This window comes from Rana temporaria, chromosome 11, assembly GCF_905171775.1.
Source record: "Rana temporaria chromosome 11, aRanTem1.1, whole genome shotgun sequence".
NCBI lineage: Eukaryota > Metazoa > Chordata > Amphibia > Anura > Ranidae > Rana > Rana temporaria.
This window is the reverse complement of record NC_053499.1, coordinates 125,798,081-125,820,134: the sequence shown is the minus strand read 5'-3', so window position 1 is coordinate 125,820,134 and position 22,054 is coordinate 125,798,081. Positions and strand designations below refer to the sequence as shown.

The 22,054-nt window shown below is 45.3% G+C and overlaps 1 protein-coding gene across 1 annotated transcript; it reads left to right on the top strand.

Annotated features, from left to right (window-relative positions):
- Nucleotides 1–540: 540 nt before the first annotated feature.
- LOC120917632 (chymotrypsin A-like) lies at nt 541–21,755 on the top strand. Its single transcript, XM_040329081.1, has 7 exons — nt 541–617; nt 3,801–3,904; nt 8,154–8,233; nt 17,631–17,709; nt 18,763–18,943; nt 20,121–20,254; nt 21,536–21,755. Exons 1-7 carry the CDS (start codon nt 566–568, stop codon nt 21,695–21,697), a joined length of 792 nt encoding a protein of 263 aa, XP_040185015.1. The 5' UTR covers nt 541–565; the 3' UTR covers nt 21,698–21,755.
- Nucleotides 21,756–22,054: the final 299 nt, after the last annotated feature.

Genomic DNA, 22,054 nt, shown 5'->3' with positions numbered 1-22,054 from the left:
GTCTAGAAGAGCCATCCTGTCTGCTGCAATGTCCTTCCTGACAAGTGCCAAGTCATCAGATAACCATACTATCCAAACAGACTGGGTCAATGAATAAAGTGGCATTTGAAACAGAGCTAAAGGCTTCCTAAGAGTTACCTAAGTGGAACTTTAATGATATCCAGCTGTTTTGATGCATAAATGTACAACAATATTTAATATATATTTTACTACGGGAATATGATGCATAGGTGAAATTGCACACATCTATAGCATTGTTCATTTAGATTAATATAGAAGTACTGTCTCTCTAGCATGGGATATAATGACATCTGTTTAACTATCACATGTTTTTATAAAATCTGAATTAATTAATTCTTCATCCTGCCACAGACCTGTCTTGATTATGATTTAATACACCATGTAGCTGCCAAATGTGCTTCTCAAGGTTCCAGTGATAACCAAATGTTACTTTCCCCTGAATGACTGCCAGCCCCCGGATAACTGGTCGCTATTTCATTGGTCTGCCATGTGTATAAAAGGATTGCTAATAAATCAGAGGGTCCGAAAGCATCATTGTAAGAAAATGGCACTATTTGGTCTCCTCTCATTCATAGCACTTGTGAGTGCTGCTTATGGTAAGTATTGTGTTAAAACTTTCATTCATTATAATTGCTCTCTTACTTTATGATAAACAATTTTTTGGAATGAGCTTTATTTTTTATAATGAAATGCATTAATGCAGAGGTAAGTAACCTTTTGAGCGCAGTGTGCCGAAAAATGTTTTCAAAGAAATTGAGAGTGCTGATTTTATAACAAAAAAAGTCAACTTCACACTCTCAATCACAAAAAGTTTTTTTTATAAAGTAAATGCTGTAAACTACTTTAGTAGTGAGAAATTAACATCCTGCACTCTCACGCCTCAGATGAGCCCCAATTCCTGCAATCCACACCTCAGATCACGGTCCGCCTTGCAAATTTATTTCACCACTGTAACCCCCTGCTCATCTGCCCCACCAATGTAACCCCCTGCACATCTGTCCCACCACTGTAACCCCCCCTTCACATCTGCCCCACCACTGTAATTCCCTGCACATCTGCCCCACCACTGTAATTCCCTGCACATCTGCCCCACCACTGTAACCCCCTGCACATCTGCCCCACCACTGTAACCCCCTGCACATCTGCCCCACCACTGTAACCCCCCCTTCACATCTGCCCCACCACTGTAACTCCCTGTACATCTGCCCCACCACTGTAACCCCCTGTACATCTGCCCCACCACTGTAACCCCCTGCACATCTGCCCCACCACTGTAACCCCCCTGCTCATCTGCCCCACCAATGTAACCCCCTGCACATCTGCCCACCACTGTAACCCCCTGCACATCTGCCCCACCACTGTAACCCCCCTGCACATCTGCCCCACCACTGTAACCCCCCTGCACATCTGCCCCACCACTGTAACCCCCCTGCACATCTGCCCACCACTGTAACCCCCCTGCACATCTGCCCCACCACTGTAACCCCCTGCACATCTGCCCCACCACTGTAACCCCCTGCACATCTGCCCCACCACTGTAACCCCCCCTTCACATCTGCCCCACCACTGTAACTCCCTGTACATCTGCCCCACCACTGTAACCCCCTGTACATCTGCCCCACCACTGTAACCCCCTGCACATCTGCCCCACCACTGTAACCCCCCTGCTCATCTGCCCCACCAATGTAACCCCCTGCACATCTGCCCACCACTGTAATCCCCTGCACATCTGCCCCACCACTGTAACCCCCCTGCACATCTGCCCCACCACTGTAACCCCCCTGCACATCTGCCCCACCACTGTAACCCCCCTGCACATCTGCCCACCACTGTAACCCCCTGCACATCTGCCCCACCACTGTAACCCCCTGCACATCTGCCCCACCACTGTAACCCCCCTGCACATCTGCCCCACCACTGTAACCCCCTGCACATCTGCCCCACCACTGTAACCCCCTGCACATCTGCCCCACCACTGTAACCCCCCTGCACATCTGCCCACCACTGTAACCCCCTGCACATCTGCCCCACCACTGTAACCCCCTGCACATCTGCCCCACCACTGTAACCCCCCTGCACATCTGCCCCACCACTGTAACCCCCCTGCACATCTGTCCCACCACTGTAACCCCCCTGCACATCTGCCCCACCACTGTAACCCCCTGCACATCTGCCCCACCACTGTAACCCCCTGCACATCTGCCCCACCACTGTAACCCCCCTGCACATCTGCCCCACCACTGTAACCCCCTGCACATCTGCCCCACCACTGTAACCCCCTGCACATCTGTCCCACCACTGTAACCCCCTGCACATCTGTCAGACCACTATAACCCCCTGCACATCTGCCCCACCAATGTAACCCCCTGCACATCTGCCCCACCACTGTAACCCCCTGCACATCTGCCCCACCACTGTAACCCCCTGCACATCTGCCCCAAAAAGTAAAAAAATTATTTATTTCAAAACTGTCGCTTTTTTTTTGTTTATAGCGCAAAAAAATAAAAACCGCAGAGGTGATCAAATACCACCAAAAGAAAGCTCTGTTTGTGGGGGAAAAAGGACACAAATTTTGTTTGGGTACAGAGTCGAACGACCGTGCAATTGTCCGTTAAAGCGACGCAGTGCCAAATTGTAAAAGGTGCTCTGGTCAGGAAGGGGGTAACATCTTCTGGGGCTGAGGTGGTTAAACAAAAAACTAAGGCCCCATACACACGATAGAATTTATCCGCGAATACGGTCCAGCGGACCGTTTCCGCGGATAAATCCTCTTGAGTATTTCGGCGGATTTTCATGCGATGGAGTGTACACACCATAGCATTGAAATCTGCGCCGAAATCCTCTGGCGATGACGTGTCGCGCCGTCGCCGCGATTATGACGCGGCGACGTTGTCATATAAGGAATTCCACGCATGCGTCTAATCATTACGACGCATGCGGGGGATCCCTTCGGACGGATGGATCCGGTGAGTCTATACAGACCAGCGGATCCATCCGTTGGGATGGACTCCAGCAGATGGATTTGTTCTGCATGTCAGCGAATATTCGATCTGCTGGAATCCATCCCAGGGGAGAAATATCCGCGGAAACAGATCCGCTGGCGTGTACACACCATAGGATCTATCCGCTGAAACCCATTTGCTCGGATTTATCCGCGGATGGATTCTATGGTGTGTACGGGGCCTAAAGAAACTAAACTAAAGAAAATCCCCTTGTACACATATACCTTTCTTACTGCAGCCTTCTGACAACCCTGCTGACTTCATGGCCTGACTTCAAGATGTCCAGAAGTACTGTGAGCCCAGTCCAGCTTATTAATGCGCCTTCAGGGGGCATGTCCATGGCAGTCTGGGTTCAGGAAGAGGGCAGACTGATCCTGGATTTCCATATATCCCAGTAGACTGGTGACATCTTGTGGTAGAGAGGAGGTAGTGCAGCAGACAGTTATAGCTTGAAGGTGAGTATTGCAGCCAAAGCTGCTTTTATACTTGCTTAGGCTCGCTTACAAAAAAAAAGTAAATGTAAGTTTGTGAAAGCCCTAATCAAAAAGACTGTGCAAAGGGCAATGCAGATGTGCAAAGAGCAAATAATAAGAATTAATCTTTCACTGTTCTTTCTACAATACTTAGGAAAATGGATTGGTTACCATGGATTTCTGCCTTTGCTCCATGCATTACCATACATTTCAGCACCGTTTTCTCTCTGATCACATAATCATTTGATTATTTCACAGAGTCTATAAACTTTATGCTCTGACATTTTCATGTTTCGTCACATAGGTTGCGGTCAGCCAGCCATCCATCCGGTCCTCACTGGATATTCCAGAATTGTGAATGGTGAGGAGGCCATTCCTGGGTCTTGGCCATGGCAAGTCTCTCTTCAGGTAAGATTTCCCTCCACTGTAATTTGTACCATGGCCATTTCAAGATTCAGAACAGCCAAGGCAGGGTGCACACTGATTTATAAATCACATTTGCATTTAAAGTACAGAAAGAACAAGTGTCAAGATTCTCAAGAGAATAATGCAAACACGGGGTTGTACATAAATTAAATGTATGTAACTTTTATATTGATTGGTTTGCGCAAAAGTTATAGGGGCAGATCCACAGAGCAAGTACGCCGGCGTATCTACTGATACGCCGGCGTACTTTTTAAATTTCCCGCGTCGTATCCTTAGTTTGAATCCTCAAACCAAGATACGATGGCATCTGGGTAAGATCCGACAGGCGTACGAAGCCTTCGGATCTTAGATGCAATACTTCGGCGCCCGCTGGGTGGAGTTTGCATCGTTTTCCGCGTCGGGTATGCAAATTAGCAATTTACGACGATCCACGAACGTACGCGCGGCCGTCGCATTTTCTAACGTCGTCTGTAGTCGGCTTTTTCCGGCGTATAGTTAAAGCTGGTATTTTGCAGCATATAGATAGACTTGCCATGTTAAGTATGGCCGTCGTTCCCGCGTCGAAATTTGAAATTTTTATTTTTTGCGTAAGTCGTCCGTGAATAGGGATGGACGTAACTCACGTCTAAGTTAAAAAAATGACATCCTAGCGACGTCATTTAGCGCAATGCACGGCGGGAAATTTCGGGACGACGCATGCGCAGTTCATTTAAATGAATCACGCCCCCTAATCGCCGATTTGAATTCCGCCAGCAGAAATACACTACGCCGCCGTAACTTACGGCGCGAAATCGTTCAGGATTCGAAATTCCGCCAAGGTAAGGTACGGCGGCGTAGCGTATCTCTGATACGCTGCGCTGATGTAATTCTCTCTGGATCTGGCCCACAGCATCTACAAACTATGGGATATATACTGAAATGTTTATTTAAAAAAATAAATAAAAATGATACTAGTAATGGCGAAGATCAGCGACTTATAGTGGGACTTCAATATTGCAGTGGACAATATGACACTGACACTTTGTGGGAACTAGTGATACTAAAACAGTGATCAGTGCTAAAAATATGAACTCTGTCCCCCCTGCCAGGACAGAGTTCTGCATTGTTTACATATACAGTGCTCCATCCTGTGTCTCACCTCGACAAACAGCAGGTGCCGACGGACATCCATTGACTGGCACCTGCTGATCCGCTTCTGCTGTGACCAATCACAGCAGAAGTGGCATGCCGCCTCCAATCAGGAAGTGCAGAATCTTGTATATATGCGCGATTGTGCACATAACGGCCGCCCTCTAACAGTATATCTGCTATGGGGCGGTTGTTCAGTGGTTAAAGCACATCATTGTCTCGCGGTTCTGCCAGTACGTATTCTGCCTTTTCCGCCCTCTATTTCCCATCCCCCTGATTCCCTCCTGCTCCTTATATCTACTCCTATGTAGAAACTTAATGTTTACATGTCCGTCTACCCGTTCAGCTCCCCCCTCACCATGGGTTAGCCCCTGGTGTGACTACACCTAGGTGCTTTTATTTGCAAAACCTATATTCTCACTTCCTTATCATCATAGCACCCTGCTCCTGGGATTTATGGAGCTTAGCTCTATAAGGGACCTAGTTAGGAAGCTCCTAAGTTCAGCTTGTGGGACCCCCCCCCCCCCAGGCCACAGTGTGATCCCCTTTGGGGGTGGCTGGGAGGGGATCCGCGGCCCCTGGGTCCGGTGCCTTCCCCGTAGCACGGTGACACCCATAATCCCCCTTCCCCCCTGTCTTGGGACTACTGAATAACACAGTTTATGGCACCATTTTATAGATCCCTTTTGATAGAGAAAGATTTTGAAAAACACTTACATTTGGGCTCCCTGACCCATAGTCGCATTATATAGTTCATGCAAGATGTTCTAGGGACTGTTTACATGTAATGTGCCTTGTGAAAACTGTTATATATAATGTATGGAATGTACTGCCTGCTGTTATATTGAAAACCCAATAAAATCTTTGAGATAGATACATATGCAAAAATACCTGTAAAAAAAAAAGCACATCATTGGTCAAAATTTTAAATCATATTTTGGTAAAAATTTTAAATCATATATTTATTTCCACATTGTATTTTAATTATTCCTAGCCTATTCCTATATAAAGTATCTGGATGATCTTGAAGTTTGTAAACATACTTTGTAAGATAGGATGACCAGACATCCCTGGTTTCCCGGATTGAGGACACTGTCCCCGGGCCAAGTCTATCCCCGGTTTTGTCCCCAGATTGGATTTGAACAGGGGTTGGGGCAATTTCAAAGACAGTCAGTGCAGAATTAAAAAAAAAAAGAAAAAATTCAACCCCCCCCCTTCTGCGCTCTGCCGCTCCTACTACCTTAGGGGGTGTATTTTTTTCCATTATCTGTGCCCCGGAGCAGAGGGAAAATTTCTTGAGTTTCGGGTGGATGCCCATTCAGCTCCGCTATAGCATGTTCTTCTGCCTTGGCTCAAGTCCCAGCCAGACGCCTGCCTGCTTATCTCCTTGCCTTCCTTGGTGAGGCCTGAAGAGTAAGACTTGACAGGCTGTGAGGTGGCGGCGACGGGCAGAGAGTCGCTTATTGCTGCCATTACTAGTAAAAGAAAAAAGGTGTCCCGGGATTTCATTTAAAAAATTTGGTCACCTTTTTGGAAGATCCCCGCACGTTTATTCCCTTAAACATAGTCACTATGCCCTGCCACTGCTGTGTCACACATTTCACAGAGCCTGTCTTCTGAACTACAGACGTGCTGAGAGGAGGAGTTTCAGGAGTCAAAGTCAGTACAGGAATCACAGCTTTCAGGCAGCAAGATACCATGGAAGTCCTTCGAAATTTAAAGTAAACAACAGAGGAGATGCTGGAAGGCATTCAGGGTTGAATCTAGGAAGGTGTATAAAGAGATAGCCAGCAGAGAGCCAGAACTCACAATGTGAAAGTTGATGTTTTATGTAAGCTTATACAGAATTGTCAAAAATGTATATTGCTTATATTGCTCTTACAATGAAGGAAAAGGCAGTCTCTAGCCCCCCTTTTCCTCATGGGAAAGTGGCGGGAGGGCAGTTTTTAGTTCCCCCTAGGGAGCCTGTCGCTCTCAGGGGTATTTGGGCGGGCTTGCAGGTCTGAGGGGAGCAATTCTAGGTGACCTCTCTCTGACCTGAAAGAGCCCGCTCAAAAAATCAGGTTTAATCTGGTTACAGGTGTCCTTTCTCTGGCCGAGTGTAAATCCCGCACAAAAGCGGGGTTGAACTGGCCAGATCTAGCCCATTTTTGGGCTATAAAAAGAGGGTTCCGCTACAGGGAGCTCACTCGCCTCAGAGGACAGGAGCTGTGGTGTTCTCCCCCACCCCACCCCTTTTTATTATTATTAATTTTTGTCACGGTTGTTGTTATGTGGTAGGGTCACCTTTGTGTTTATGCAAAGGGGGACAAGCTATTGAATGTTGTTAATAAATAAAAAAATAAAAAAAAATCATTAATTATTATATATATACTTACATGGTTTTTATTTTTCGTGTGTTTATATTCCCCCCCCCCCCCCCCCATGAGTGTTTTGTTGCCTGAAGCGCGATGCCCCAAAACACTAGAGGGGAAAAAATACATTATCCTCTATGGAGATGGTTCACATCTCCACTACAAAATGCCTGACGCCGAACGCCTGAAGCCCAAACAAGTTCTGGACCCTTTTTTGACGCTCAAATTGAGCGTATTTGAGCGTTTTACATTGGTGACCCTAGACCTGAACAAAATCGCGGTAAAAAAACGCATTTTGTCACGGTAAATCGTGGTAAAAACCACCACGTTTTGTCGCCGCAAATCGCGGTAAAAAACGCCGCAAAACGCTACGCTCAGGTGTGAATGCAGCCTTATAGTGCTACGTGAGTCCTTTGTTTGAGTTGGAATTGGGTAATTTGTGTTTGCAGCCTGAGCCGTAGTGGCTAGGCTTGCTAAAGCTTATTTATATATTTAATTTATCGTAATTTATTTTGCTTACCCACTAGTTTATTTATTTATTTATCTATTTATTCAAACCAATAATAAACAACCGCAGCCTTTAATATCCACTAAGTTGTCTGCTGTCTTTTATTTATTAAGTTTTAAAGAGTTTTATTTAAATTACCGTCTGCTTTCCCATGCTGATATTGTAAAATAAAAGTGTAGAGCTGTGACCATAGAACTCCTTTAAAATTAAGGGTATATAATTTCCTGCCTTCCTGTTATAGGACAAAACTGGTTTTCATTTCTGTGGTGGATCTCTGATCAGCGATGAATGGGTTATTACTGCTGCACATTGTACTGTGAGGTAGGTGTTACCTAATGCAAACCTGTATGAAGGGAAAGTATATTGTATAACTCGCTACTCTTAACCACTTAAGCCCCGGACCATATTGCTGCCTAAAGACCCAAGGGGTTTTTACAGTTCGGGACTGCGTCGCTTTAACAGACAATTGCGCGGTCGTGCGACGTGGCTCCCAAACAAAATTGGCGTCCTTTTTTCCCCACAAATAGAGCTTTCTTTTGGTGGTATTTGATCACCTCTGCGGTTTTTATTTTTTGCGCTATAAACAAAAATAGAGCGACAATTTTGAAAAAAATGCAATATTTTTTACTTTTTGCTGTAATAAATATCCCCCAAAAACATATATAAAATTATTTTTTTCCTCAGTTTAGGCCGATACGTATTCTTCTACCTATTTTTGGTAAAAAAAATCGCAATAATCGTTTATCGGTTGGTTTGCGCAAAATTTATAGCGTTTACAAAATAGGATAGTTTTTTTTTTTTTTTTTTTACTACTAATGGCGGCGATCAGCGATTTTTTTCGTGACTGCGACATTATGGCGGACACTTCGGACAATTTTGACACATTTTTGGGACAATTGTCATTTTCACAGCAAAAAATGCATTTAAATTGCATTCTTTATTGTGAAAATGACAGTTGCAGTTTGGGAGTTAACCACAGGGGGCGCTGTAGGAGTTAGGGTTTACTTTGTGTGTGTGTTTACTAGTGTAGGGGGGTGTGGCTGTAGGAATGACGTCATCAATCGTGTCTTCCCTATAAAAGGAATGACGCGATCGATGCGCCAACACAGTGAAGCACACGGAAGCCGCGTGTACACGCGGCTCTCCCCGTTCTTCAGCTCCGGGGAGCGATCGCGACGGCGCGGCTAAAAACAAATAGCCGCGCCGTCGTCCCGGATCGCTCCCCGAGCGGACCCGACCTCCGCATGTACCGGGGGGGGTCCCGATCGGACCCCCCACCCACGTCTAGCAGAGGATGTACAGGTACGTGGATGTGCCTGTCCGTGCCATTCTGCTGACGTATATGTACATGAGGAGGTCGGGAAGTGGTTAATATTGGACCTTCTGCCTTCAACCTATTTTACCACCTGTTCCTCCTCAAAAACCTTCACTCCCTTGGCTTCCAAGACTCTGCTCTTTCCTGGTTCTTCTCCTACTGATCTAAGTGCTCCTTCCGTGTCATCTACTACTCTACCTCCTCCTTTCCTCTCGATCTTTCTGTAGGGGTCCTGCAAGGACTGTCCTCAGACCCCTTCTACACTTTTTCCCTCAGTCAATTAACCTCTTCCATACAGGGCTTTTATACCCACCTCCATACCGGGCCTATTCTGGCACTTCTCTCCTACATGTACAAATCATCATTTTTTTGCTAGAAAATTACACAGAACCCCCAAACATTATATATGTTTTTTTAGCAGACACCCTAGGGAATAAAACGACGGTCATTGAAACCTTTTATTCTGCACGGTATTTGCGCAATAATTTTTCAAACGCCTTTTTTTTGGAAAAAAATTGTTTCATGAATTCAAAAAATAACAAAACAGTAAAGTTAGCCCAATTTTTTTGTAAAATATGAAAGATTATGTTACACCGAGTAAATAGATACCTAAAATGTCACGCTTTAAAATTGCGCACACTCGTGGAATGGCGCCAAACTTCGTTACTTAAAAATCTCCATAGGCAAAGCTTTGAAAATTTTTACAGGTTACCAGTTTAGATTTACAGAGGAGATCTAGTGCTAGAATTGTTGCTGGCACTCTAGCGCACGCGGCGATACCTCACATATGTGGTTTAAACGGCGTTTACATATGTCGGCGGGACCATCTGGTCACCAGTCATCTTTATGCTTCCTGCGAGCGCCGGATGATTCGTTCTCCGGGCCCCCGATGGCACGGGAGAGCCCGGAGAAGCACCGGATGGCGGCAGGAGGGGGGGATGTCCCCTCCCGCCGCCTGTAAGAACGATCTAGCGGCGGAACCGCCGCTATGATCGTTCTTACGTTGTGCAGAATCGCCGGCACAAGAGAAGGATATCTGAATGATGCCTCTAGCTGCAGGCATCATTCAGATATCCCCCCCACAAAGCCCAGGACGTCATATGACGTCCACTCTGAACGGCAGAGGTTCTTTGTGGACGTCATTTTACTATGGGCCGGTAGGGAAGTGGTTAATAACCTTGTATAGCTTCTGATAGTGTGCCTATGCTGATGATACCAAGATTTGTCTCTACCGCTTCAGTCTTGCATATCACCAATTTACTAACTGACATATCAGTATGGATGCCAAACAACTTCCAATATCTATTCTTTCAAAAACTCATAATATTTCCTCTTCCCCCTTCGCAGACTGTTCTATCAGGAATAATAGCACAGCTATCTCTCCCTCTCCTCATAATAGGGTGCTAATTGTTATCCTTAATTCTGGCCTCTCCTTTTCGCCCCACATCCAGTCACTGTCCAAATCTTGCTGCCTTCGCCTCTGTAAAATTTCCAAAATGCAACCTTTTTAACCAATGACACCACTAAGCTGCTAATTCACTCATTTTTTATCTCTTGCCTTCACTACTGCAACTTCCCTTTAGTTGGTCCAACTCTACACAGGCTATCACTCTTCAGTCTTTTTTTAATGCTGCTACCAGACTCATCCAGCCCACCAACCACTAAGGGCCAGATCCACAAAGGAATTACGCCGGCGTATCTATGGATACGCCGCGTAATTTTTAAAATGCCCCGTTGTATCTGTGTTTTGTATCCACAAAACAAGATACGACTGAATCTGGGCTCGATCCGACTGGCGTACGTCTTAGTACGCCGTCGGATCGTAGGTGCATATTTACGCTGGGCGCTAGGTGGCGTTTCCGTTGAATTCCGCGTAGAGTATGCAAATTAGCTAGATATGGCGATCCACGAACTTACGTCCAGCGTATTTTTTTACGTCGTTTCCGTAAGGCTTTTTTCGGCGTATAGTTACCCCTGCTATATGAGGCGTATCCTATGTTAAGCATGGCCGTCGTTCCCACATCGAATTTTGAAAATGTTACGTCGTTTGCGTAAGTCGTTCGTGAATAAGGCTTTGCGTAGAATGACGAGCATTGGCTTGTTGCGGGTTAATTTCGAGCATACGCACTGGGATACCCCCACGGACGGCGCATGCGCAGTTAAAAAAACGTCATTTACGTCGGGTCAAGACGTATTAACATAAAACACGCCCCCATCACATACATTTGAATTGCGCGCCCTTACGCCGCCTAAGTTACACTACGCCGCCGTAACTTACGGCGGAAATTCTTTCAGGATACAAAAAAAACTGTAAGTTACGGCGGTGTAGCGTATCAGAGATACGCTACGCCGGACGGAAGAATGTGCCGCGCTACGTGGATCTGCCCCTAAGTGTCAGTCACTCCCTCCACTGGCTTCTAAACAACCAACAAATAAAAAAATCTAGAAAGTAACAACAACTTACAAAGCCATCCACAAATCTGCCCCAGCTACATCACCAACCTCTTCTCAAAATATCAACTAAACTGTCTTTCATATTCTCCTCATGCCCCGTACACATGACCGGTTTTCCCGTCAGGAAAAAAAACAATAGTTCTCTGGACGGAATTCCTCTCAAGTCTGCCTTGCATACACACGGTCACACAAGTCTGGTGAACTTTACGTAAAAGACTACGAAAAGCCGTCAAAATTAAGTTCTATGCTTCCGAGCATGCGTCGAATTGTTTCCGAGCATGCAGGATTTTTTCCTGAAGGGGTAAAAAAGAGATCCTGCTCTCTTTTTTTCCCCGGCAGTTTTCCCATCAGAAAAACTGCGATGGAGCATACACACGGTCGGGATTCCCAACGAAAAGCTCTGATCGCAGTTTTTCCGACGGCAAAATTGGTCGTGTGTACAGGACATAAGACCTCCTGCTCTTTAGCTCCTCCATCACCCCCTCCTAAGCTTACTTCCAGGACTTCTCCAGAAACAATTTTTTCTTCTGGAACTCCCTACTCCAGCCTGTATGGCTATATCCTACTCTGTCTGCCTTTAGGTGTTCCCTGAAAAGGAATCTCTTCAGTTTTTTTCAGGGAAGCCTATGCTACTTCCCACTAATAACTGAATTTGACTTTCTCAAACAACTTATGCCCACACAGTAAATTTCTTTTGTATCTTTTGCCTTTCCTTTTAGATTGTGAGCTCTCAAGAGCAGTGCCCTCCTAACCCTTTTAGCTTGAATTATATTGTGACTGTACTGTCTCCTTTATTGGTGCTACAATATATACATTTTGTATAATAATAATAATAATAATAATAATAATATTGTATTTTAAGTGAGTGTAAATTTGAGTTGTTACATTGTTTAATCTAAAAGTATTTTTTTTTATATGACTTTCACATTTTGAAACAATTCTATGCAAAAAAAGTATGGGTCACTTGAGAGGTTGTGGCCAACATTCAGGAGGGAAGAAACAAAACAGAAGAAGAGGGTTGCCAAGAGGTGGGAAGGCACAAAAGCAGCTGAACATTGTGACTTCAAGGAAGAAAATGCCACCCATAGGAAAGAATAAACCAGCCATATATAAACCCTTACCACCGAGCGTATGCATATATGCATCCTCGGCTTAAGGGGGTTATACTGGGATGATGCCCACAGCTGCAGTACCTGTCACCACCTATTACTGTCACAAGGGATGTTTACATTCCTTGTGACAGCAATTAAAGTGATCAAAATGTTTTTTTTTTTTTTTTTTTTTAACACAATGGCCCGGATTCAAAGAGATTTGCCCCTTTTTTACGGAGGCACAGGGCAGCGTTTTTTCCCTGCGCCCCCGCAAATTATCTGTGCTGCGCGCGATTCACGGAGCAGTAGCTCCGTAAATTGCGTGTGCGCTCTTTAAAATTGCCCTGCGTAAGGGCGCCTAATGTAAATGATCCCGTAGGGGGCGGGAATCATTTAAATTAGGCGCGCTCCCGCGCCGAGCGTAGAGCGAATGCTCCGTCGCGAAACTTTCCCGACGTGCATTGCGGCAAATGACGTCGTAAGGACGTCATTTGCTTCCAAGTGAACGTGAATGGCGTCCAGCGCCATTCACAAATCACTTACGCAAACGACGTGAAATTCAAATTTGGCGACGCGGGAACGACGGGTATCCTTTAGCATTGGCTGCCCCTACTATTAGAAGGGGCAGCCTTACGCTAAACACGCCGTACGAAAACAACGTAATTTGCGTACGCAGGGCTCGCGCAACATTGTGAATCGGTGTTAGTATGCAATTTGCATACTATACACTGAGCACAATGGGAGCGCCCCCTAGCGGCCATCGCAAGAATGCAGCCTAAAATATGCGTGGCATAAGAGCCTTATGCCACGCAGATTTTAGGCTGCAGTCGGCGTTACGATGTTCCTGAATCAGGAGCATTTGTAACGCCGGCGCAAGTCAGCAATTGCGCTGCGTAACTATGGTTACGCAGGTGCAATTGCTCTCTGAATCCGGGCCAATGTAAAAATATAAAAATAAATACGATTTTTTTTTTTTTTTTTTTTTTAAAGTGGCTCCGGATCAAGTGGAGCAATAAACAAATAAAAGGAAGACATTTTTTAAAAAGAAATCTGCCATTATCTGCCCGATAATGTGATCTGTAATGTGATCGGTTTCTCTCCAGTCATTGGGGCAGATTCATATACAATGGTGCAGATTTGCACCGGCGTGGTGCATCATTTTTAGACTACACCGGTCCAGCGCGGAGAGGCAGTTAGGTGATTCAAGAAACTTTTTTTGTCTACGATGCCCCAGCGGGGCGGATTTTAGACGGCGTAAGGCGGGGTAAGGCCAACTGGGAGTCACCCTATGCAAAGGATCATCATCTCAGTTTAGAGAAATGTCTCTCTTCAATAGAAAACTGGATGACTGAGGCCTCGTACACACGACAGAGAAACTTGACGTGCTTGGCACGTCGAGTTCCTCGTCTCGTTTTGGGATGAAGCCGCCGAAGAGCTCGGCGGGCCGCCTTCTCCTATAGAACAACGCGGCCAACGAGAAAATAGAGAACATGTTCTCTATTTTCTCGTCGAGCTCCTCGGCGGCTCCATCGAGCCAAAACTGTACAGACGACAGAGATTCTCGGCAGAATCCGGGTTTTGACCGAGTTTCTCGGCGAATTCTGCCGAGAATCTCTGTCGTGTGTACGAGGCCTCAGGCCTCGTACACACGACAGAGATTCTCGGCAGAATTCGCCGAGAAACTCGGTCAAAACCCGGATTCTGCCGAGAATCTCTGTCGTCTGTACAGTTTTGGCTCGATGGAGCCGCCGAGGAGCTCGACGAGAAAATAGAGAACATGTTCTCTATTTTCTCGTTGGCCGCGTTGTTCTATAGGAGAAGGCGGCCCGCCGAGCTCTTCGGCGGCTTCATCCCAAAACGAGACGAGGAACTCGACGTGCCAAGCACGTCGAGTTTCTCTGTCGTGTGTACGAGGCCTGAGAGTTATCTTAAACTCAACAGTTCCAAAACAGAACTTCTTATGTTTCACGCCAGCCGAAAGAGTCAACTGGCAACAACCTGGACACCGCCGCCCATTCTGGGCCAAATCATCACCCCTAGCTCCAAAGTCAAAAGTCTAGGAGTCATTTTTGACACCTTCATGACAATGGACGCACAAATAGGGTCAGTAGTCAGCGGATCGCACCATTTGTTGCGCCTACTACGCAGACTTATTCCATTTATCCCCAAAGAAGACGTAGCAGTCGTGGTGGGAACAATCGTGAATTCCAGACTGGACTATGCTAACGCCCTTTACCTCGGGCTCCCAAAGTACCAAATCGCTCGTCTGCAAGTCGTACAGAATACGGCCGCCAGACTGGTGACTGGGAAAAGGACATGGGAATCAATCTCACCTTCGCTGAGAACCCTTCACTGGCTGCCAGTAAAAGACAGAATTGTATTTAAAGCACTCTGCCTGACACATAAGTGCATCCATGGGAAGGCGCCGCAATATCTTTGCGACAAGATAGAACCTCACAATTCTAATCGCGTTCTGCGATCCACTGACCAAAATCTGGTCAAGGTGCCAAAAACCAAATACAAGTCCAAAGGAGAAAGAAGGTTTGCTTTTCAAGGTCCGAGACTATGGAACGCTTTACCAACCAGCATTCGGTTGGAGGAAAACCACCTGACTTTCAGAAGACAGATCAAAACTCTGCTCTTTTGATGTCATGAGACACGAAACATCAAGCGCCCAGAAGCGATTCAGTTCGCATGTGCCGCGCTATATAAGTTTTTTCATTCATTCATTCATTCAATGAAGTGCCGACCGTGGCGCAGGGGTCACGCCGGGGCGCATCTTAGACCGCACATGCTCAGTGACATCCAGGGGTAAATGCCCCAATCTGCACATGCTCAGAACTGCACCCCGGTGTGATCCCTGAGCTACGCCGACCCACTACCAAAGCCCAGTCCATGAATCAGCCCAGACTTCCGCCCTGCAGGTGCAAATGTACTGAAGCTTTTTTTTTTCTAAGCTAGGTCGTTTGCATTGTGGTGGGGCAGTTATGGCTGATGAGGAATCCTCAGGTGGGCGGATGACCAATTTCAGCCCAGAGGAGAGGGCTGTAATTATTGAGGGCCTCTCCCAACATGGGGACCGCCTCTATGTGTTGTCCAGCAAGTGTTGTTGCTCAGTTCGTTTGTAACGCTGCTGCTTTAGCTGCTCTCCAGCTGACCTCTGCAAGTCTGGTGCAAAGTTACCCCTGCTTTTATGAGGTGTAACTTTGCACCGGAAATTTCAGCTCCGCTCACCGGGAGTAGCCTGCGCCGGTCAAGCTTAAGTTGATGAATCGGCCCAAAAACCTAATTTGCATATTTAAAACACAAAAACCATGGCCGCGCCAGATCCGACCAGCGTAAATCTGCGCCAACGCCGCGCCGGCGTGGAAAGGTTACACCGAGGCAATGAAGTCTATTTGGAGTCGTAATCTGGTTCTCTGGGTAAGGCGCAGCGATCCGCCGGCGCAAATCTGCACTTACGCCGTGCATCTACCAAAAAAACGGTGTAAGTGCTTTATGAATCTGGCCCATTGAGTTTGCTCTGGGCAAGAGAAAATTCTGTGACACACCACAAGTGTGACACCATGGCATACATTTTATGAACTGGACATAAAACGCAAGCCATGGATGTTGTGTAGTGTTTTTGCAACACACAGTGTAAAGTGGATATCAGTATTCACTCTCTGTTATAATAGTACTCTGTAGTACTCTGCGTTAAAGCCTAACTCCGGGAAGCTTAGACAAGAAGACCCAATTCTCTAAAGCTCTGTGCCGCTAGACCAGTCCTATCAGCAACTTCTACCCTACAGGCTACCAGTCCAAGGTCTTGACAGCATCAGAACCAATATGGGATCCTTAGCTCTGCATTGGATGTGATGACACTGAGGGACAATCCACTTCCAGGGCATGGAGGAGTGCTAGCGTGCAGAAATTCTCCCCTAATGCAATCCCCCTGCAAGGGATAATTTTAAGTTTTCAATGCCTTGTACACAGGGCAGGACTTTCCGAGAAAAAAAAGTCCGACTGGCTTTTTTTCTCTGAAAGTCCGGCCGTGTGTAGCCTCCATCTGACGGTCCGACGGACCTTAGATAGAGAACCTGTTCTCTTTCTTTCCGTCAGACTTCCGACGGACTCACGGCGGACTTTTGCACGGTCAAAAGTCTGACCGTGTGTACAAGGCATTAGAGTTGGGCTTCAGGTTTTTTGAGCCACAAAGCAAGTTAAATGTCTTGCTTTGTTTTGGAGACGTGTTAGGCCAAATAAGTCTTTGATAAGACTTATGCCGCGTACACACGATCGGTCAAACCGATGAGAATGGTCTGATGGACCGTTTTCATCGGACCAAACCGATCGTATGTGGGCCCCATTGGTTAATTATCCATAGGTTAAAAAAAAGAAATCTTGTTTTAAATGTAACCGATGGATACCTAACCGATAGAAAAAAAACGATCGTTTGCAGGCACGTCCATCGGTTAAAATCCACGCATGCTCAGAATCAAGTCGACGCATGCTTGGAAGCATTGAACTTAGTTTTTTTCAGCATGTCGTTGTGTTTTTTACGTCACCGCATTCTGACACGATCGGTTTTTTAACTGATGGTGTGTAGGCATGACTGACCATCAGTCAGCTTCATTGGTTAACCGATGAAAACGGTCCATCAGACCATTTTCATTGGATGGACCGATCGTGTGTACAGGGCTTTACAGTACAGGATCCATTCCTTCCTTCTCCAAATCCTCCATTTGGTAATGGGGAACACATTGGCTTATGAAAGCATTTTAGTTCTGCAGCTTAGCTCATTCTTTGCACTATGTAATAAATACCAGAAAACGACCCCATTATACAAAATGTATTCCAATGTATTTTGTTTTTACAGAACTACGCACAAGGTTGTTGTGGGTGAATTTGATCAGCGTTCATCTGCTGAGAACACTCAGGTTAAATCTATTGCCAAGGTACATTCCAAGTTTTCCTTTATTCTGTTATTAGCCATTAGATTTTTTTGTTTGCATCCTTTGCTGTGGTATTTGCATATAAAATGTATGTTGCTTCGACCCTTTAAAATTGTCGGTAGTAGAATGCCAACATAAGACATAGGGGTAGATTCACGTAGATCCGCGTATCTTTGCGGCGGCGTAACGTATCCGATTTACGTTACGCCTCCGCAACTTAGACGGGCAAGTGCTGTATTCTCAAAGCGTGTTTTATGTTAATATTGTGTGACCCGACGTGATTGACGTTTTTCCTGAATGGCGCATGCGCCGTCCGTGGAATTTCCTAGTGTGCATTGCTCTTAATACGCCGCAAGGACGTCATTGGTTTCGACGTGAACGTAAATGACGTCCAGCCCCATTCACAGACGAATTACGCAAACGACGTAAAAAATTCAAAATTTGACACGGGAGCGACGGCCATACTTAACATTGGTACGCCGCATTTACGTCACCATATAGCAGGGGTAACTATACGCCAGGAAAAGCCTAACGTAAACGGCGTAAATGTACTGCGTGGGCCGGGCGTACATTCGTGAATTTGCGTATCTTGCTGATTTACATATTTTGACGCGTAAATCAGCATACACGCCCCTAGCGGTCAGCGTAAAAATGCAGCTACCATCCGGCGGCGTAAGAGACTTACGCCGGTCGGATCTAATAGAAATCTATGCGTAACTGATTCTATGAATCAGGCGCATAGATACGACCAGCCGGACTCAGAGATACGACGGCGTATCTGGAGATACGCAGTCGTATCTTGTCTGTGAATCTACCCCATAGTTCTTTAAAAAAATATGTCATAACTCTAAAACATGGCTTTAAAAAGTAAAATATTATATGACAAGTAATCTGTATGTTCCTTTCTTTATTTTCATGGGCTATTACCAATTTATTATAGCTCTCAAGAATTTGCCTTTACCCCGGTATGAGCCTAAGGTGTTTTTGAAGGTTTACTTTGATAAATTTGTGAAATCTGATATGGACTTGAGTAATGTCTTACAAATTATTCTCTAGGTCGTCAAGCACCCAAAATACAGCCCATTTACAGTCGTGAATGACATCACTCTGATCAAGTTGGAGTCTCCTGTTACGGTTCAACCACAAGTATCTCCTGTCTGTGTAGCAGAGGCAACTGATAACTTTGAAGGTGGAATGAGGTGTGTCACCACTGGATGGGGACTGACTGATTCCTCTGGTATGAAAAAACTTTTGTTATTTAAATTAAAGATTAAATAGATGTTTACCCGATATAAAGGAAAGCTCTTCATAAGAAAAACATGGAGGCTGCCATTGCTGACCCATTGTTTGACTGTCATTGTAACTACTATACTTTGTGTTTCTGACCTGAAACAAATGCGTATGTACTTCTTCCAGGTCAGGGACATCAAACGTATTGAAGCTAGCAGGCCAGCATGACAGCCATGCAACTAGTAGTTTTGGAAGTGGATCAATAGTGACAGTCCTCATATTTTTATCAGGACAGATATATTTTTATTGAGCTTCTTTTTTTACTGCTCACCCTTGCCCTTCGCGGCTTTCAGGCCATCCATGGCCTTCAAGCCATTCATGCGCCCACTTCCTATTTTGGATTTTGAATCTTCTCCAGCGGTGGACAGTCCTCAATAATATAGAGAGCAGGGCCAACATTATTGTATGAGTGTAGGGTGCTGTGGTGATGCCCTCCACTTACAGAATGCCTTAAATATTCTTGGTTGAATGAGGGTGTTACTCAACCCAAAAGACTGAGGACATCTCTGCCTTTAAAAATCAAACTCTTTAACGTTTTGCATACATTACATTACAATTATTAACTATAAAGTCTCCTTATCAATTTAAATAAATGGTTTCAGATAAAGTATATGCCCATATAAACTGACAGTAGCTACACTTCTGTATACTTTTGCCTGCCTGTGGCCTAGTGAAATCTAAGTGCCCTACATAAGCTACTTTATGTTAAATACAACTAGCCTGATGCATTGAAGCTAGAGAATAGAAAATTATTATTATTATTATTTAGGTACTTATATAGCACCGGAGGAAACCCACACAGGCACAGGGAAAACATGCAAACTCCAGGCAGGTAGTGTCGTGGTCGGGTTTCGAACCAGCAACTCTTTTAACTGCTAGGCGAGAGTGCTACTCACTACACCACTGTGCAATGAGCACCCAATTGGAGTTGTTGCCAATGGCAACTAATTGGCTTCCTTCTTTCATTTTATTAAAAAAAATATATATATATGATTGGTTGTTATGAACAACATAAAATCATGGAATTGTGAAAATTACTGCCCAGGACCTGTCTTTGCTTATAAAGTGAGAAAGGTTAAGCATGATTATTTGTGTAAAATATTATTGTTGCTTCCTCCTTACAGCAAGCCTAACCCCAGCCAGGCTGCAGCAGGTAGCTCTTCCACTTCTCACTAATACCGAATGCAAGAAATACTGGGGCAACAAAATCTATGATGTGATGGTCTGTGCTGGAGCTGATGGTGCCTCTTCTTGTATGGTAAGCTTACTTACTTTAGATGCTCCAAAAGTGAGATCTCCCTGCCTATCTTGGGGCTTTGATTGCACCCATGTTTATTATTGGGTAGAGTGGGGAAGGGTGGACTGTCTGACAGTGCTTACTTTTATCTATGCCCTGCTAAGATTTTCCCCTTCTTCCAGTCCTGGAGACCATGTGTTATATTCTATTCATGTGGGAGATCGATTATACTTCACTTCCTGTCCATGTGACAATGCAGTGGGTAGGGCTAGGACTAGCGAGGGAAGGCAAAAGGGGCAGCTTCCCTGGGCGCAGTGCCTTTATGTGTTGGGGGGGGGGGGGGGCATGAGGCAGGAACCCATATTTTGCATTTAACCAACCTGAGAGCTAGCCTTCACCATTTCCATTCTTTACTGATCTGCCCTACTCCCTGGGGGCTTACCTACCTGACAAGTGAAGCCAAAACAGAGGCGTAGTGATGTCTTTGGTAGTAAGGTCAATTATCTGCACTAGTAGTGTTCTTAAGAGGGTGTGGTCCACACTGGGTACCGGCACTCGGGGCTTAAGGCCAAATGCCCAAAAAATGTTTTCTATTGCATGTTAAAACTGTCAGACAGGCAAAAGCAGAGCTATAGTATTATTATTATTAAATATTATTATTATACAGGATTTATATAGCGCCAACAGTTTGCGCAGCGCTTTACAACATCAGGGAAGACAGTACAGTTACAATACAATTCAATACAGGAAGGATCAGAGGGCCCTTCTCGTTAGAGCTTACAGTCTAGAAGGGAGGGTTAAGTGGAACAAAGGGTAGTAGCTGTGGAGGGATGATCAGATGGACAAAATTAAAATACAGTTGTTAGGTGTGGGTAGGATAGGCTTCTCTGAAGAGGAGGGTTTTCAGGAATCCTCTACAATCTAATTGAGAAGGAGATAGATGGAGAGATTGGGGTAAGGAGTTCCATCGGCTTGGAAAGGCTCTGGAAAAGTCCTAGTACTAGTATTAATAGTAATAGTACTAGTATCATAGATCCCAGCTTCAGAATATGATGGGGGGGGGGCTTCTTCTCCGTGGACACTGGATGATCTTGTCCCAGGACTGGATATGGGACATAAAGCAATGGAAAATCTCTACAATTAAACCTCAAGGAGTAGTAAAAATGCAACAAAAGCTATGACCCTCACCCACCATTTCCAAAACTGAAATACACAGACTGGAGTTACACTTTCCGTACCACCCCATTATAATTTTTGGTTTTCTGTTTGACAATATTGTTCATTGGACTCCTTGAATTTTAGGGTGACTCAGGAGGACCTCTTGTGTGCCAGAAGGACGGCAGCTGGACATTGGTTGGCATTGTGTCCTGGGGAAGCTCCACTTGTTCCCCATCATCTCCTGGAGTATATGCACGAGTCACTGAACTCAGGGACTTCATTGACCAGACCATTGCTGCCAACTAAAGATACTGCTGTATTTCTGTAATTCTTTCATTAAAGATAAATTAATTTGTGAAGCAAACCTTGCCATTTTATATTTCTTGCAATTCATATTGGTTTCCACTCTAAGCAAAAAAATAAATAAAAATGGTGTCCTCTGTACCAGCTCTGGTGAACGGGAGTGAACCATAACTGCGGTTAGCAAGGATTTCAATGCACTTCTCTATGTTAGAATTCAGTATTTGACCCCAGGTGTCACTCCACTCAAACAGGAGTTTGGGGGTTCTCTACATCATCTCTCTCTCACATAAAGAAAGGCGTTGAGCTACTAAGACTGGACGTATTACAACATGCGACCAGACCTTAGCGTTTAAAATTATA